The sequence below is a fragment of the Ovis aries genome, chromosome 15, assembly GCF_016772045.2.
Source record: "Ovis aries strain OAR_USU_Benz2616 breed Rambouillet chromosome 15, ARS-UI_Ramb_v3.0, whole genome shotgun sequence".
NCBI lineage: Eukaryota > Metazoa > Chordata > Mammalia > Artiodactyla > Bovidae > Ovis > Ovis aries.
In genome coordinates this window covers 6563707-6582243 of record NC_056068.1, presented here as the reverse complement: position 1 = coordinate 6582243, position 18537 = coordinate 6563707, and the positions used below count along the sequence as shown (strand labels likewise).

Sequence of the window (18537 nt, the reverse complement as noted above, 5' to 3'; positions counted from 1 at the left end):
ACCATCTTCTATTCTAGGACCACTTTCCCGGCCACCTTGTTATCTCCCCCGTTTTCAACTTTGCAGTAAAAAAAAAGAAAAAAAATTTTAATGAGTTTTGAAATGGGTAAACGTGTTCTCTGGGGATTGTTTTCTTGTAGAGTTAGGCCATTATGTTCTTTGCTTCATATTATCCATCTCCTGATAATTCATGCTGCTTGGAGAAAAGAATGCCGCAAGTAAATAAAATGTTTTGGTCTCCTGAAATAGTCCGTCTTAACAGTTAACCTAACACTTCATTTATCTTACAGAGCTGCTAAAGCCTAACATATTTGGTTAATTTGTTTTGTTTTCCATCCTCTGCCCAGTCTGTTGTCAGAGAGACAACAGACAGAAAATGAGAAGCAAAGGACCTGGAGCCTTTGCACAGGTTTATCACTGACTTGTCCCTACCTAAGAATTGGTCTAGCCCACCTTTGACATTATTATTGGTTGCATTGTAGAAAATTGAAAGTGTTATACAGTTCTGTTTTCCGAATATGTAAACCATGTTTATTCCTTCAGAGAGTGTTATGACAATTAGAGTGTAACCTTTGTATTCTCAGAGGACTTGGTTGGTAGTGGTGATGCTGTGTAATCATCTTCATTCTTGTCAGAGAGTCTCTGCTTTTCAAATTAATTCCCACTTTCTTATTGTCTCCCAGTTCTGGGAGTTGCACTTTTAAAAGCAAGTCAACAAGCAATTTTCATTTAGTGCCTCCTTTTTTGGCTAGGTGCTTGGGATACAACTCTAGTGAGGAAGACAGGTACATACAAAGCTTAAATAATGGTAAATATTCCTCTTCTGATCATGCTTCCTCAAGCTTGTATCCCATCTTTTCTTGCTTTAGTTGACTTTTCAGAATGCTAACCTGCAATGACAGCTTCTAATTCTTTTCATCTATTCATTATTAACTCCATTCACTTTGGCTTTTGGCCTTGCCGCTCCTCAAAACTATCCTGATTCAAGGTGTAATCTGAAATCAACCGGATTGTTTTCAGTATGGATTTGATTCTGCCCCATTGACATTGTGTTTACTTGAACCCTGAACTCCTATTACACTGACCCTGATTTATCTGTAAATCAGAAAATAGGGAAGCACTGTAAGTGGCTCATTGACAAGGTGTATCTTTCCATCATTTTCATTAGTGAAATGATCATAGACTTAATATTTTTAAATTTTTAAGGTGTGAATGTTGATACAACAAAGGAAATAGTTGTAAAATAAATTTGGCAGTACCTCAAATGAACAAAACCAAATAGATATAATTCCAGAATTATAATGTTGGTTTCCTATAAAGAAATGTATTACTAAAAATTTACCTAAATACTAAATATATAGTTAAAACTAAGAAAGTTGTAAATAATCATTTCAATAGATACCCTGAGCCTTTGCTAAAATCCAACAACTTTTGCTAGTGTATGTGTGTGTATGCATCTATATGTATTATATATAATATACATTTTTTCCTAGTTTATACATGTATGAAAGTGAAAGTGAAGTCGCTCAGTGGTGTCCGACTCTTTGCGACGCTGGGGGCTGTAGCCTGCCAGGCTTCTCAGTCCATGGGATTTTCCAGGCAAGAGTACTGGAGTGGGTTGCCATTTCCTTCTCCAGGGGATCTTCCCGACCCCGGGATCGAACCTGGATCTATATAGTTGCCAGTAAATCAAGAATATCATTGTTACTAGTTGGAGAAACACTTAAGCGCTTGTGTCATATTGTACGTTTTCAGTGTCTGTAATGTTTCATATTGGATACCTGGTACAGAGTAGGTGTGCAAATTTATTAATAACTAAATTTTAAAAAATGAGCTGTGGACTTAAAATAAGAAGTGGCTTGGTAAAATTTCTACATGTGACTTCTGAATATGAATTCAGTACTCAGAGGCTGTATTTCTCTACTCGAATTGGAATTTCCTAACTCTAAAAGCTATGGAAGAACAAAACTTCATGAAGTTTATCTAATTAAAATTAGATGAAGTTCTATAATTTCAACTTCTTAAAACAATTCAAAAGAAAATAGAATAAAATTTATTTTCAAAAAAAGGAGGGAAGTTCTCTCATGTCCCCTTCACAGTATGCCTCCTTTTTTCTCACAAGTATCTCCAGTCTTTTCCCCTTCCATTTTATCCTAGCGTCCACCTTGCCTCTCTTTATTCCCTACCCAGTTTAAACCTGTTTTTAATTATCTACACATATTCTCTCAACAACATCCTTGGTTTTTTGTACTCCTGTTCTTCTTTCTCAACCATCCAATAACTATTACCACCCTATATTTCTGCTCCTTCACTCAATAGTGAAAAATCTATCAGAGAAAAGTCACAAGATTGCTGTGGTTTGATTGTTCTCAGCTTCACCAGAACAAGAACGGAATTCTGTCTTGTTCCTTTTAAATTAATTTCTGTGCCAGATCTTGATCACCTCCCCTCGTTCTTAATAGCCTCTTTTACTATTTTATAAGAGAATGGATGCATAAACTCCCTCAGGTCCCTCCCAACAAATAACACAAACCATCCTACTCCCATCACCAACCTCAGTCCCCTACCCTATCTTTTTTTCCAGGCTCACTGATGGGATATCACTTTTACTGTAGAAGGTTAATCCATTCACTTATGCCCTGTTTTTATCACCTCTCTTCTCAGTAACCCTGGATTGTAAATTATCCTAACTCTCTATTGCAATTTACTTCCAACTCTTCCCTAATAGCCTTCTTTCCCTAAAGCCTATAAACACCCTCTAGTCTTGACTATCCTTAAAACTAAAAATCACATCTTTTGATCATAAGAACTCTTATAACTGTTTTTATATCTCCTGTCTCATTATTCAAACCACTAAAAAACAGTAGTCTAAATTCACTGTCTCTACCTTGAGTTACACTTTATACTTCATTCCAAAATATACTTGAACTGATTTAAAAAAAAAAAAGGCATGGACTGTAGTCTGTCAGGCTTCTCAGTCCATGGAATTCTCCAGGCAAGAATACTGGAGTGTGTTGCCATGCCCTTCTCCAGGGAATCTTCCCTACCCAGGGATTGAACCCAGGTCTCCTGCATTGCAGGAACATTCTTTACCATCTGAGCTACCGGGTAGTTCATAAAAAATAAATACAAAATTTTAAAGAAAAACGGACAGAAAATAGATTTTCACATTTTTCATAACTTGAAGATATAGTTACTTTACCTTTTGAAAAGCAAGAACCAATTTCAAATGAAAAATATTTCAAAGATAACTTGTTAATTTACAACTTTAAGGGGAAATTGTATAATTAAATAAAATGAATTATCTAGAGGAAATACTTGTAATTATGATAGAAGGTTAATATTTACACTATTCTATCTCTATTGAATTTACTTAAATTGATTTTTTAAATGAAGTTCTCAATAGATAAATGACCAGTGACCCTGAACTAACAATTCACCAAAGAGGAAAATAAAAAATAGTATCAAATAAGACAAAGACAATTATTCTGTTTTGCTAATGCATACATACTAAAACCTGACTTCCCACATGGTCTTACTTTTTTAAAAAGTACTACCTTATACTCATGAGGTTTTAACTCATATACATATATTTGTAATGACATGTTAATTTATATAACTCTTTTGGAAATCAATTTGTCTGTGAGACGCTGAAAGCTATGAAGATATGTATACCTTTTGTCTTAGTTTATCTGCTGAGAATTTTCTCCAAGGAAATCATTCAGCAAGCTTGCATTACGCCATTACCATATTCTAAGTGCCATGCCAGGCATATTATATTTTATAGAAATGTAGAGGAGACACACATGATGTACCCATGAGAGTGTCATATCATCCAGTGAAGGTTAGAAAAAGCTTCATAGGGTAGGAACTGTTTGAGGTGTCCCTGAAAGGATGGATAGAGTTATCCAGCATGTACCAAAATATAATGGCATACTACATCATGGCTTTCTGTTAATAAGTATCTTAGTGTGATAGTGTGACCGGGCTAAGAGTCATGTAGGGAAGTGTTGAAAAATGAAGATGAAAAAACAGACCAAATTATAGGATGCCTTATATTCTAATTTTAACATGAAAGTAACAGAGAGATTTTGGAGAACAGCAAAGAATGAGAGACCTAGTGAGATTTGTGTTTAGCTGGTTTTGTAGACGTTCAAATGTAGGAATGACAAGTTTAGGAGTAATATGATGAGTTAAAAGACTACTGAAGTGGTCTGGGCAAGGGATTTAGAGCATCAGAGTCAAGGCTATTGAAGAAGGTACAGAGAAGAAAAGGAATCAGGATAGCTCTAATAATTTAACAAGAGTATTGGTTATATGATTCATAGTTATCAGTGGTGGTACAATATTTGAAACAACCTAAATGAGCTACAATTATAAAAATACTATATTGGGAGAGGATGAGGTGGGGTATATTAGGCTATGCTTTTAAGTTACAATCATTATGTATTACTTAGCCAGTACTACAACCTATAATTTTCTTGGTTTTGTTGTTGTTGTTTTTTTTTAATATAAGTATATAACCTTTCTTTGAACAAGTATTTAACTATGGTTCTTATGAAAGTATCTTACCTTTACAGTACAGCTTGTATGAAAAATAAAAGTTTAACCAACCATCTAATATTTTTTAAATTTGAATACCATACTTTGAAGAGATGCAAAGGCAAAGCATCTTTTATAACTCAGCAGGCAATATTATATATATGTATATATATGTGTGTGTGTGTGTGTGTGTGTGTGTGTGTGTGTGTGTGTGTGTGTGTGTGTGTGTGTGTAGAGCGGAGAAGGCAACAGCAACCCACTCCAGTACTCTTGCCTGGAAAATCCCATGGATGGAGGAGCCTGGTAGGCTGCAGTCCATGGGGTCGTGAAGTCAGACACGACTGAGCGACTTCACTTTCACTTTTCAGTTTCATCCATTGGAGAAGGAAATGGCAACCCACTCCAGTGTTCTTGCCTGGAGAATCCCAGGAACAGGGGACCCTGGTAGGTTGCTGTCTATGGGGTCGCACAGAGTTAGGCACGACTGAAGCGACTTAGCAGCAGCATATATGTAGAGAGAGATTTAATTAAATCTAACAATATATAGTTGTCAGAACATTATTACAAACTTTACATTTGTGATTTTCTTTATGTTACTGTGGTGAGACTGCAAGCATGTTAAAACCTTGAACACAATTGTTTCCACGTGCATCATACTCCTTCGTATTTCTCACCTGAACTGAAGCAACTTCTCCCTTTCCTCCCACCAACAGTGTTGATCTTGGGTACCCTGAAAGGATGTTGCACTTTCCTGCACTGAGATGTTGTGACTTAGCAGTTAGCCATCTTGTTGAAGTCTGACTCTTTCTAGTAAATTACTCTGTTGGAAGAAGAAGCTAAATCTTTCTTTAGCTTTTTCCATGGTAACAAAGAACCAGATTCCTTCCTTTTTTTTGGTTTCAATTTTATAAATCCTTCAAAAGAAACATTAAGTAAAATTATCATGTATGCAAGTGCATGTATTTGTTTATGGCAAGGTACAAAATTTTATAATAAATTAATTATGGCCAATGGCGTAAAAATAGGTAAATAGCAACATAGTTGAAAGCGCCCATTCACAAAGTTTCAAATTACTAAAACAGTCAAATAAATGTGATTGGTTTGAAGTACATAGTATTGGATAGGGGTTTTTTTTACTATGTTGCTGAAATACTGTAGGATCCTAAAATTAAGACATTTTGAATTAACAAATTATGTACTGCTTAACTTATTATTTAATATGTTATTTTACCACTAACATTTATATCTTATAAAAATTTTGATTAAATAGACCTCTTAAAGAGAATTTCAAATCTTTATTTGGGGGGAGAGGTGATTTAAACATAGTTTATTCTAAAAAGACAACTAGGCATGCTCACAATATATACTTCAATACAATCTTATATACATCTACATCTAATGATGAGGTTCTGGAAATGGTAATTCAATGACCACTTCTTAAAACTTCAGAATCATTAAAAGCAGAAAAATACTATGATAAACTTGATAAAGGCATTCAGTAATGCCAGTTGAAATGTAGCTGAGTAAATGCAGACATCAGTTAACCACAGCAATTCAACTTATTTAAAGAAATAAACTTCAAATGAATGGATGATTTAGATAACTAAAATACTCTTTATCTGGCAAACTTCTTGTAAACACTGCTATGTATGGTTTTCCTGATTTTTTTTTATAACCTATGAGTAAATCAGCAAGTTTTCCCAGTTATATTGCTAGCTGATTTTTAATATTTTGATATAACTTTCATAATGTGAATTAAAATATCGACCAAAACATTTAACTCATCTGCTTTATATTAGTGAAATATAACCTCCTTTCATTTTTCTACATACATTCCTAAGATGTGTGTGTGTGTTTAGTCACTTCAGTTGCGTCTGACTCTGTGCAACCCTATGGACTGCAACCTGCCAGGCTCTGTCCATGGGATTCTCCAGGCAAGAATGTTGGAAGTGGACTGCCATTTCCTTCTCCAGGGGATCTTCCTGACCCAGGGATCAAACCCAGGTCTCTTAATATCTACCTGTATTAGCAGGCAGATTCTTTACCATCAGCACCACATGGGAAGCCCAACATTCCTAAGATAGCAACTTGTTAATAAGTACCCAAATATCTGTATAATAAAAGAAAAGACAGACATTCTCCTTATCTGGGCTCATGATGTATAAAAGTAATTAATTTTTCCTCAAAGAAAATGAGATGTATCTTCAGTTCTATTATCAAGTCAAGAAAAAATAAAACACCTGCCAGTTACACACTGACACTAATGTGTACACATACTGATTATTCCACAAAAAATCATTACATCATTAGTATGAGGCTGTAATTATATTTATCAGATAGCACTGACATTCATCCACTAAAGACGTAAACCACTGTCCTTAACTTTATGCTGTCATTAGAGATATGAAAATTCATTTTGAGAAAAATTTAGAGGAAGAGCGCCAAATATTACTGCAGCAACAAAAAATATGTCGAAATCGAGCACGTAAATATTTTGTGGAGTCAAACCGGAGAAAAAAGTAAGTAATTGTATTTTATTCAAAAGCATAGAAACGCAGTCTTTATAAATTAATAATTTCTCTACTTCGTAGCATTTTATGAACCTAAGTCATGACAGTGATTTCTGTATAAAATTGATCAAAATGTTTGTGACTTTTTAATTTTATTGTTTTTCTGCCATAGCACAGAATGATGTATCATCTACTTTAGTAAATGTAACTGAGGCAGTCTTTTCTTGTCATAGAATTTATTAGTGTCATATCTACTTCTTAAAATGACTATAAAATATATTCTTCAATTTTTGTGTCATTTTATGATAAAAAGTGTGGAGAAGGAAATGGCACCCCTCTCCAATGTTCTTGCCTGGAGAATCCCAGGGATGGGGGAGCCTGATGGGCTGCCGTCTATGGGGTCACACAGAGTCGGACACAACTGAAGTGACTTAGCAGCAGCAGCAGCATGATAAAAAGTGACCAATTAGCATTTACTCTCTAATAGAATATATTTTATTTTAATTATTATTCACTTATATATAATTTTTATGTATGTACTTCCCTCATTCATCCAGTCAGAAAAAGAGGGGAAATATGAATAATGGTGGAAATATTATAAAAAGAATTTTATAAATGATTGCCACTTTAAAAAAAGAGCTTTCTAGTATAAACTGGAAACTAAATAAAGTAAAAACACAAATGCAAACGATCCTGTCTCTGCTTGACATTTCTCAAAATTCATTTGAATTACTGGTTTTTTTTTTAATGCAGAATGGTTATGCCATTTTTATTGTTGTTTCTTTCTACCTTGTTTATATTTCTACATTAGCTGACTAGCAGAAAATCCCTAGAGTTTATTAACTACATCATTGGGCATATGCTGCAAATCTCATTTGGGGAATACAAAATTGTTTACCTGTAATTTTTTTCCTGGCACTGTATTTCTCTTTAGCTCTATACCATGCCTGGTGTAGTTGATAATATTTAATGAAGTTTCATTTTGTTTCTGTTTTTTATTTGTGTATTTCTGTTTTTCTCCTACCTTTCAGCTCCTGAAGCTTATAAAACGCACTGATAGGTGTTCAGTAAAGATGAATAATCTTATGTTGAAAGGGTCATTGGCTTTGGAGTCAGAGATCTAGGTTAAAATCCTAGCTCCATCAGTTAGAGCAAGTTATTTAAGCTCTTTGAGCTTTAGTTTCTCATTTATGGTTGGAATTAATACTATATGTTTCAAGGAACTGTTATGTAGAGAAAAAAAGTTTAATAATAGAAATAGTTGAGAACACATATACAAAATATTTGTCATGTAGTGCTTCAACATTAAAGCTTATTTTATTGATTAACAAATTAATATTTGTCAATTGTACATTTTTTAATAGTCTTGCTGTATGAAATGGCAGGCTTTATATGTGGAATTTGATTCATAAAATTCCAACCTATCTTGTCTCATCAAATACCATAAGAATTCTGATGTAGAAAATATAGAAGAAAATTTTGGGTTTAAAATTCTAAGAGGCAGTACATTTTCCAATATAATTTCATTATGTTTTCCTTTTCTGTTGCCCTACAGATGGCTAAAGAAAACCTGTTTTTATGTAAAGCTACATAATAGTGTTTCTTTTAAACACTAATTATTTATTTCTATATTCACCTTTTATAAAGGGAACGAAATTCTAAATATACTTCTGAACTTCAGAATATATCTATCATTGTGACTTTTTTGGCCTTGCCATTATCTATCCATTTATGCTTTACATCATCTGAGTTTATGGTGTCTATTCGTGTTATGGTCATAGAGTTTAGAAAAACTATTTTTCCTACAGGTAGAGATAGTCTCCTAACACTTAGGTTTTTTCCTACAAAATGAGATAAATTTGTACTTTGACATTGTCATTACTATTTCCCCAGTAGTACTCAAAAGATCTTCATAGCACCAAGTGCTCTTTTTTACTTATATTAATTGCCTAAAATCACACACATTTTATTTTCTCGTTACCATTTTTTGCATTTCTGTTGCCAGTATTTTTCTTGTATGTGTTTATCGCATTCTTAATTTTTCCATTCTGTCACTCAGTATTCATACAGTGAAGTCCCTTTTGTTTCTCTCCAAGACCTTCCTCCACTAGTAGTTACTGCAGCAATAGATATACCCATAGACCTAATCACAATAGGCATCCTGAGACTTCCCTTAGTTGCTCTTAGCAATTACAGCCACAGTTGCTTGTCTTCCATAGCATCCCATTTTTTGTTTTGTTTTATAATATTTGTTTGTGGGAACACAACCACAGATAACTTCCTAGTTAGGCTGCTTTGTGGACCAAGTAATTGTAATATATACACATACTTAAAGAATATTAACTTATTTCCTACATTGTTTTTAACTTTCAACTTAGAACTATCCTTTGATAAAGAGGCATTTATTCATCAACAGCATAGCTAATTGAGTACCAATTATTAAATATTAGGAGAAAAAATAATTTTGGTTAATCTGTTTCATCATTATAAGTTAGAAATGTCAATAATCAGATCCAGTGTGGCTTCATGAGGAAACTAAATAGAAATGAATTTTAAGAAGTAAGAAACTCAAAAGAAACATTCAAATAGTTTTAAAACAATATAATGTAAGCATGTAGGCTTAAAAGTTCAGATGATCAGACAAAACTCCTATGTAACTATATAACCAACTGGCATAATAAGAAAGAAAAGGATTGAATGGGGAAAACTGCCCAAATAAAGCAAAGAGGAAACACTAGCAAGTGGTGAGGGTCAGGCACTTTGGAAGAATCTTTAAAACCTGTAATAAAGAAGATTCCTTAAATATCCTATAGGCAGAAAAAAAATTACCTAGAGAATCACAGGATGAATTATTTGGTGAACATGAAGTATGAGGTAGCTGCATTATCTATTTGTGAGAATGGTGGAGTATGGAGTTCCCCATGAAGCAGAAAAATTGTACCTTAGAATAAATAAGGACTTATACTTTAAGCAATTTAAGTCATATTAATCAAACCTACATATATAGATGTATGGAATAAGCTAAAAAATATAAACAGATTCAAACAAATTCAGTTATCAGTAGATTTAAATATCCCTGGATATATTATTCATGCATGTGTGCTCAGTGGCTTCAGTCATGTCCGACTCTTCGGTACCCTATGGACTGTAGCCCACAGGCTCCTCTGTCCATGGGATTCTCCAGGCAAGAGTACTGGAGAGGGCTGCCATGGCCTCCTCCAGGGGATCTTTCCAACCCAGGGATCAGACCCACTTCTGCACTGCAGGCGGGTTCTTTACCACCAAGCCACCAGTGAAGCCCATATCATCCATAATATATTCATAATATATTAAAGAGAAATGAAAGGAATTCAGGATATTTTCAGCTACTGAAAATGTTATAAAGGATAACATTTATTCATTCAACTAACATTTGAAAGTGTAGTGAAAGTGTTAGTCTCTCAGTCTGAATCATGTCCTACTCTTTGCAACCCCATGGACCATAGCCCACCAGGCTCCTCAGTGCCTGGAATTCTCCAGGCAAGAATACTGGAGTGGGTTGCCATTTCCTTCTCCAGGGCATCTTCCCAACCCAGAGATCAAACATGGATCTCCCACAGTGAAGGCAGAGTCTTTACCCTCTGAGCCACCTTTCGTATACCAGAGGATAAAAAATAAAATGCATGATTCTTGCTCTCTATTTACTAATAATGAAGTAGTAAAAAAAAAAGGGGGGGGGGATGGTAGTGCTGTACAGTAAATACTATAGTTGAGTCACCAACAAGGTGCTGTGGAAGTACATCTCACATAGTACATGACAAAAAATTCCTGGAAGAGTAAATTCTTATTAGATAACCAGGAGTTAGCTCACTTGAGTGGCAAAGGAGAACAATATGTGACAAAACTTAAATGTTATGAAATAAAATACATTTTAAAAAAGTTTTATGTGATTTAGGCACTGGAAAATGTGGAAGGGTATCAGGAAAGGAAGCTATAGAGCTGACAGGAGACATTACTAAAATAACTTTTGTGCCAGTCTAAAGAAATTAAACCCTATCCTGAGATGCTGTTGAAAGAGTAAAAGAGAGATGGATGATCATGTTCATATTTTATCTCATTATTATGAAGAGTAGAGAATGAATTGAAAGTGTAGGCTGGAGGCAAAGAAGAGGGGTAGAAAACTGTTATGGGGATCTAAGCAAGAGAAGGTATGAAGCTGGCCTATGAAGGCAGAGTCGGAATTGAGTAGTAGGGTCAATAGGAGTCAAGGGTCAGTTATGGGTGGCCCATGAAGAGCATTGTGAGAAATGGAATACTCATCAATTATGCAAACCTTATTTTGACATTTTTAATGCAAATCTAAATTGCAATACATATTTCTGTCTTTTATACAGATTATGATAAATGTGTTTGATCTTTTGTTCATGACTTAGAATCATTATTATGGGCATCAAGTATTTTGCTCTGTTATGTTACTGTGTTGCCCTTGAGCTATTAAGTTTAGCTATTAAGGTTAGCTTGGTGAATTCTTTGTTAAAGATTTTTCCCTTACTGCATAGCTGTAATTTCTTTTTTAAAGTTAAATTTAACTTTGTTGTTGTTACTGTTTAGTCGCTAAGTCATTTCTGACTCTTTGCGACCCCATAGACTATAGCCCACCAGGCTCCCCTATCCTTGGGATTTCCCAGGCAAGAATACTGGAGTGGGTTGCCAGTCCCTTCTCCAGGGGATCTTCTGCACCCAGGGATCAAGCCCAGGTCTCCTGCATTGTCAGGCAGATTGTTTACCACTGAGCCTCCATTTTGAGGTAATTGTAGATTCTTGCAATTGTAAAAAATAATACAGAAAGATCCCATGCATGCATGCTGACTTGCTTCAGTCATTTCTGACTCTTTGCAGCCCTTTGGACTGTAGCCTGCCAGGCTCTTCTTGTCCGTAGGATTCTCCAGGCAAGAATACTGGAGTGGGTTGCCATACCCTCCTCCAGGGGGTCTTCCCAACCCAGAGATTAACCTGTGTCTCCTGCAGCTCCTGCCTTGCAGGTGTATTCTTTACCGGTGAGCCACTGGGGAAGCCCAAGATCACATAATACTCTCTATTCAGTTTCCCCCAGTGGTAACATCTAGAAAAACTGTAGTGCAACCTCACAACCAGGATAATGACATATATATAGTCAGACACAGAACAACTCTGTTACTTCACATTGCCCTTTTATACCCACACCCACTTCCCTCCCACACCCATTCCCTGGAAATCACTAATCTGTTCTCATTTCTATAATTTTTTTCATTTCTATAGTATTATATAAATACTATCATATATATGTATCAGTTCAGTTCAGTCGCTCAGTCGTGTCTGACTCTTTGCGACCCCATGAATCGCAGCACACCAGGCCTCCCTGTCCATCACCATCTCCCGGAGTTCACTCAGACACACGTCCATCGAATCTGTGATGCCATCCAGCCATCTCATCCTCTGTCGTCCCCTTCTCCTCCTGCCCCCAATCCCTCCCACCATCAGAGTCTTTTCCAGTGAGTCAACTCTTTGCATGAGGTGGCCAAAGTACTGGAGCTTCAGCTTTAGCATCATTCCTTCCAAAGAAATCCCAGGGCTGAGCTCCTTCAGAATGGACTGGTTGGATCTCCTTGCAGTCCAAGGGACTCTCAAGAGTCTTCTCCAACACCACAGTTCAAAAGCATCAATTCTTCGGCACTCAGCCTTCTTCACGGTCCAACTCTCACATCCATACGTGACCACTGGAAAAACCATAGCCTTGACTAGATGGACCTTAGTCAGCAAAGTAATGTCTCTGTTTTTCAATATGCTATCTAGGTTGGTCATAACTTTTCTTCCAAGGAGTAAGTGTCTTTTAATTTCATGGCTGCAGTCACCATCCACAGTGATTTTGGAGCCTAAAAAAATGAAGTCTGACACTGTTTCTACTGTTTCCCCCTCTATTTCCTATGAAGTGATGGGACCGGATGCCATGATCTTTGTTTTCTGAATGTTGAGCTTTAAGCCAACTTTTTTGCTCTCCTCTTTCACTTTCATCAAGAGACTTTTTAGCTCCTCTTCACTTTCTGCCATAAGGCTGGGTCATCTGCATATCATGTATAGTATATATATTATATATATAGATGATGATTTATGTTTGATTCAGGATTGCCTGTTTTCACTCAACCCATTTCTCTGGGATTCATCCAGGTTGCTGGATGAATAGCTTATTCCTTTTTGTTACTGAGTATTATTATATTGTATTATTACCATTCACCCATTAAGGATATTTGGGTAGTTCCCAGTTTGGAGTTACTATGAATAAAGCTGCTATAAATATTCATGTATAGGTTTTTGTGTAAGCATTGAGGGCAGGAGGAGAAGGGGATGACAGAGGATGAGATGGTTGGATGGCATCACCAAATCAATGGACATGAGTTTGAGTAAACTCTGGGAGTTGGTGATGGACAGGGAGGCCTGGAGTGCTTCGGTCCATGGGGTCGCAAAGAGTTGGACACAACTGAGTGACTGAACTGAACTGAACATCTTTATTTCTCTGGGATAAATGAAAGAGTACAATTGCTGGATCATATTTTGGTTTAGCCTTTTAAAAAACCGCTAAATTGGTCTTCAGAGTGACTATCCACCAGCAGTGTAAAAGTGATCCGGTTTTCCACATCCTCATTAGCATTGATGTTGTAACTATTTTGTATTTTAGCCATTCTTAAAGGTGTAGTGTGGAGAAGGAAATGGCAACCCACTCCAGTATACTTTCCTGGGAAATCCCATGGACAGAAGGAGCCTAGTGGGCTACAGTTCCATTGGGTTGCAAAGAACTGGGTACAACTTAGCAACTAAACAGCAACAACAACAAAGGTGTAATAATATCTTGGTGTGGTTTTAACTGATATTGTCTTAATGCCTACTGATGCAGAATATCTTTAATGTGCTTATTTGCCATCTGCCTATCTATGAAATTTCTCATAATGTCTTTTATCCATTTTCAATTTTTTTGAAGTATAGTTAATTTACAATGTTATGTTAGCTTCATGTGCACAGCCAAGTGATTCAGTTATACGTATATACACGTTCTTAGATTCTTTTCCATTATAGGTTATTACAGAATATCGAGAAAGTTCCCTGTACTATACAGTAGGTCCTTGTTGTTTGTTTTTTATCTAGTCTGTATACAGTAATCAGTATATTTTAATCCTAAACCCCTAATTTATCTTCCTGCCCCTCCCACTATCCCCTTTTGTAACCATAAGTTTGTTTTCTATGTCTGAGTCTATTTCTGTTTTGTAAATATGTTCATTTGTATCATTTTTTAGAGTCCACATATAAGTGGTATCATATATTTGTCTTTCTCTAACTTCACTTAATATGGTAATCTCTAGGTCCATAAGCAAGTGGTTTTATTTCTTTCTATGGGCAAGTAATATTCCTTTGTATATGTATACTACTAATTTATCCATTCATCTGTTAGTGGACATTTTGGTTGCTTCTGTCAGGTTGGTTTATTTCTCTCCCTGTTTTTGTCTCATCCATAACAAAGATTTGGAATGATGGACTAATTACAGCTAAAGCAGGCAAGATATCTTGACTGTTGTCTCATAATAACAAGGATTCAAAACAACAGACTAGTTACAGATCAACCACAACTCAAGCAGACAGAACTTTTATTAAATCAGAGAGTGGATAGTACACTCTGGAGACATGGGAGCAGCTGTGGCAACGTTCCTCTTGGTTTCCATTTTTATACTTCCCATCTCCTCCTCTTGGTTCTGCCCTGTGTACCCAATACCAATCAGGAAAGGGAATGCAAATAGCTGTATGCTCAAGGTCAATCAGGGAAAGGGGGCGTGTCTGGGCACATGCAAAATTAGCATTTTTACATATTCATCTAGGTGGGGGTGGGCTGGGAGCTTTAATTAATAGTTGCAAGTTACATAACAGGCTCTATTGCTCCTGCTTTCCTATATTTCAGTCTGTTATAATCATATGTATGTATAGAATATTTATGAATCTTTAATGGGCTCCTGGCTGCCTAAGGATACTTGAGGACACAGCTGTGTACAAGAGAGAATGTGCCAGAGTTGGAGAAGCCCTGTGGTGAGTCTGTATTCACTGTGTGCCTAGGGCACATGGGCAAGAATTGGAAAAGTCTCTGTGGCTATTTTTGTAGCATATCTGTGAGCTCTCCTGGGAGTGTCTGAGGTTTAGAGATCAGCTTGCATCCCTTTCCCTTAAGCCACCCCTCATTGCTCATGCCTAACTTCCTACCTAACAGTTCCATATCTTGACTATTGTAAATAGTGCTGCTGTGAACATAGGGGTGCATGTATCTTTTCAAATCAGAGTTTTCTCCAGATATATGCCCAGGAGTGGGATTACAGAATCATATGTTTACTATTTTTAGCTTTTTAAGGAACCTCCATGCTGTTCTCCACAGTGGGTGCACCAATTTAAATTTCCATCAACAATTTAGAAGAGTTCCTTTTTCTCCAGACCCTCTCCAGCATTGATTATTTGTAGGCTTTTTAATAATGGCCATTCTGACTGGTATGAGATGATACCTAACTGTAGTTGTGATTTTCTAATAATTAGTGATATTGAGCATCTTTTCATGTGTCTATTGGCCATCTGTATGTTTTCTTTGGAGGAATGTCTCTTTAAGTCTTCTGCCCATTTTTTTGATTGGGTTGTTTGTTTTTCTGATATTGAAGCTGTGTGAGCTGTTTTTATATTTTAGAAACTAATTCCTTGTCAGAGGATCATTTTCAAATATTTTATCCCAGACTATAAATTGTCTTTTCATTTTGTTTATGTGCAAAAGCTGGGCAACAGCTTTTAAGTTTAATTAGGTCTTATTTGTTTATTTTTGTTTTTATTTCCATTAGTCCAAGAGATGGCTCCAAAAATATTGCTATGATTTGTGTCAGAGTGTTCTGCCTATATTTTCCTCTAGGAATTTTACAGTATCTAGCCCTACATTTAGATATTTAATCTGTTTTGAGATTATTTTTACATGGTGTTAGAGAATATTATAAATTCATTGTTTTACAGGTAGCCATCTAATTTTCCCAGAATCACTTCTTGAAAAGACTGTCTTTTCTCCACGTATAGCGTTGCCTCCTTTGTCTTCAGTTCAGTTCAGTCACTCAGTTGTGTCCAACTATTTGCGACCCCTTGGACTGCAGCGCACCAGGCCTCCCTGTCCATCGCCAACTCCCAGAGTTTACTCAAACTCATGTCCATTGAGTCAGTGATGTCATCCAGCCATCTCATCCTCTGTTGTCCCCTTCTCCTCCTTCCTTCAATCTTTCCCAACATCAGAGTCTTTCCCTTTGTCTTAGATTGACTTTTCATCCATTTTCTAATTAGATTATTTGCTTTTTCACTGTCGAGTTTTGAGAACGCTTTATATATTCTAGGTACAAATCCTATGTCAAATGTGTGGTTTGCAAATATTTTATTCTGCACTTGAGTTTATATTTTCACTTTTTTAATAATAGAGGCTTTCCTAGAGCAAGTTTCTCATTTTTATGAAGTCCACTTTATCACTTTTTCTTCTTATAGATTGTGTTTTTGGAGAAGCCTTTGCTTGATTCTAGATCCTGAATATTTTCTCCTAAAAGTTTATAGACTTACAAACTGTAGAAAGTTTGTGTTTTTACAGTCTAGGTGTGTAATCTATTTTAAGTTAATTTTTTTATAGTGTGTGAGACATAGGTCATGGGTTTTTGGTTTTGTTTTGTTTAACCTATGGATATCCAATTAGTCCAGCATTCTTTGTTCAAAAGCTATCTTTCCTCCTTGAATTTTTTGCACCCTTGTCAGAAATCATTTGTGCACATTTGTGTGGGTCTATTTCTTGGTTCTCTAAATGGCAGTCCACTCCAACACTCTTGCCTGGAAAATCCCATGGACGGAGGAGCCTGATAGGCTACAGTCCATGGGGTCACAAAGAATCGGACACTGAGCGACTTCACTTTCACTTTCACTTTCATCCCTCCACCAAGGCTATTACACAGTTTTGATTACTGTGGCTATAAGTACTCAAATCACTTCCTTCCATTTTACTCCTTTTTTTAAAAAAAAAATTCTTTTATTCTAATTATTCTGCCTTTACATATAAAATTAAAATAATCGTTTTGTATCTGTAAAAAAATGTCACTAGAATTTTTATAGGAATTGCTTTATACTTGTATATCTAAAGGATGTGGGAAGAATTGACATACTATGTTGAACATACTATGTTTCTATGTTGAATCTCCTAATAAATCCACTGAGTATTTTTCTTTCAATAGTATTTTTTAGTTCTAAAATTTCCATTTGATTTTTCTTTATATCTTCTGTTTAGTTTTGGAAACTTTGTGTTTTCATTTGCAAACCTGTCAACTTGATGTTGGCCTATGGACTATCTTTTTTTTCATTTAGTTTGTGATCTTCCTGGTTCTTAGGATGACAAGTGATTTTTCTACTGGAAATCAGACATTTTCATATCTTGTTATGAGACTCCGAAACTTACTTACTTCAGCCTCAGCTGGCTTTCTCTGGCACTGTGCCAGCAGAGGAAGGGAGTAAGAGGGGGAGACACTACTTCATTGCTGACAGTTGGAGGTGGAAATCTAGGTTTACCCCTCTGTTGGCACGGTTGGGAAAGAGACTTCTTATCACTTCTGGGCAGTTGGAGTTACAGCTCCTCACGTGGTCCCCATTGGCACCACATTGGGAGTGGCCTCATTACTGTTAGTGAAAGTTGGTAAAAGTTTTGTCTTTCCACAGGCCTCCTGAAAAGAATCCACCCAGGGGAAGTAGGGGATAGCTCATCATTGCAAGGCAGGTGATAGTGCAGACTCTCCACTTAATTACTGCTAATACTGGGACTGGGGAGGACCTCATTACCACTAGATGGGGATGAAAGCCTAGCAGTCTACTGAGCTGCTCTGACAGCATTCAACAGCGTTCTGGCTACATTCTGGCGAGGATGGAAATGAAATCTAGGCTCCCTACTCAGTCTTGGCTTAGATGGGAAAAGGACCACAGTTCTTTTTTTCTGTGATGTTTGGATGAAGTAGTAAGATTATTGTCAAAAAGTTTTCTGTCTTGCTGCACTCGCCTTTTCCTCCTCGTGGAGCTAGAGATAGCAGACTTTTTTTTTTTTTTTTTTTTTTGGTGGTGGTGGTGGTGAAGTGAGAGATGGTGCTTTTTTGTCCTGTTTACATTTCCATGTTGCCTATTTCTCCCACTCCAGGTATGGGATATATGAAGCCAAAAGAAAACTCAGGGAGCTTACGACCATGTTTTCCCTTGGATCCTGAGGTCCCTAGCCAGTTTGCCTCCTTTTCTCCATCTTTCAGACTCTTCTAAACTTTTTTTTTAATGTAATGTCCAAGATTCTTATTTGTACTTAGTGAAAGACATAGCAGAAAGTCTGTTTACCTCCTCTTCTCAGAAGCAAAATTTCTTTTTGATGTTAGTATTTCTTTTTCTGGACGTCCCTGTTGGC

The 18537-nt window shown here is 36.3% G+C and overlaps 1 protein-coding gene across 3 annotated transcripts in view; it reads left to right on the top strand.

The window, feature by feature from the left end:
• The window catches only part of CEP126 (centrosomal protein 126), a 135694-nt gene that overhangs the window by 553 nt on the left and 116604 nt on the right, over nt 1-18537 (top strand). For all 3 annotated transcript variants that reach the window (XM_012095327.4, XM_015100875.4, XM_012095326.5), the window contains exon 2: nt 6942-7061. In XM_012095327.4, the coding sequence (XP_011950717.2) occupies nt 6942-7061 (120 nt within the window). The remainder of the gene's footprint in view (nt 1-6941; nt 7062-18537) is intronic.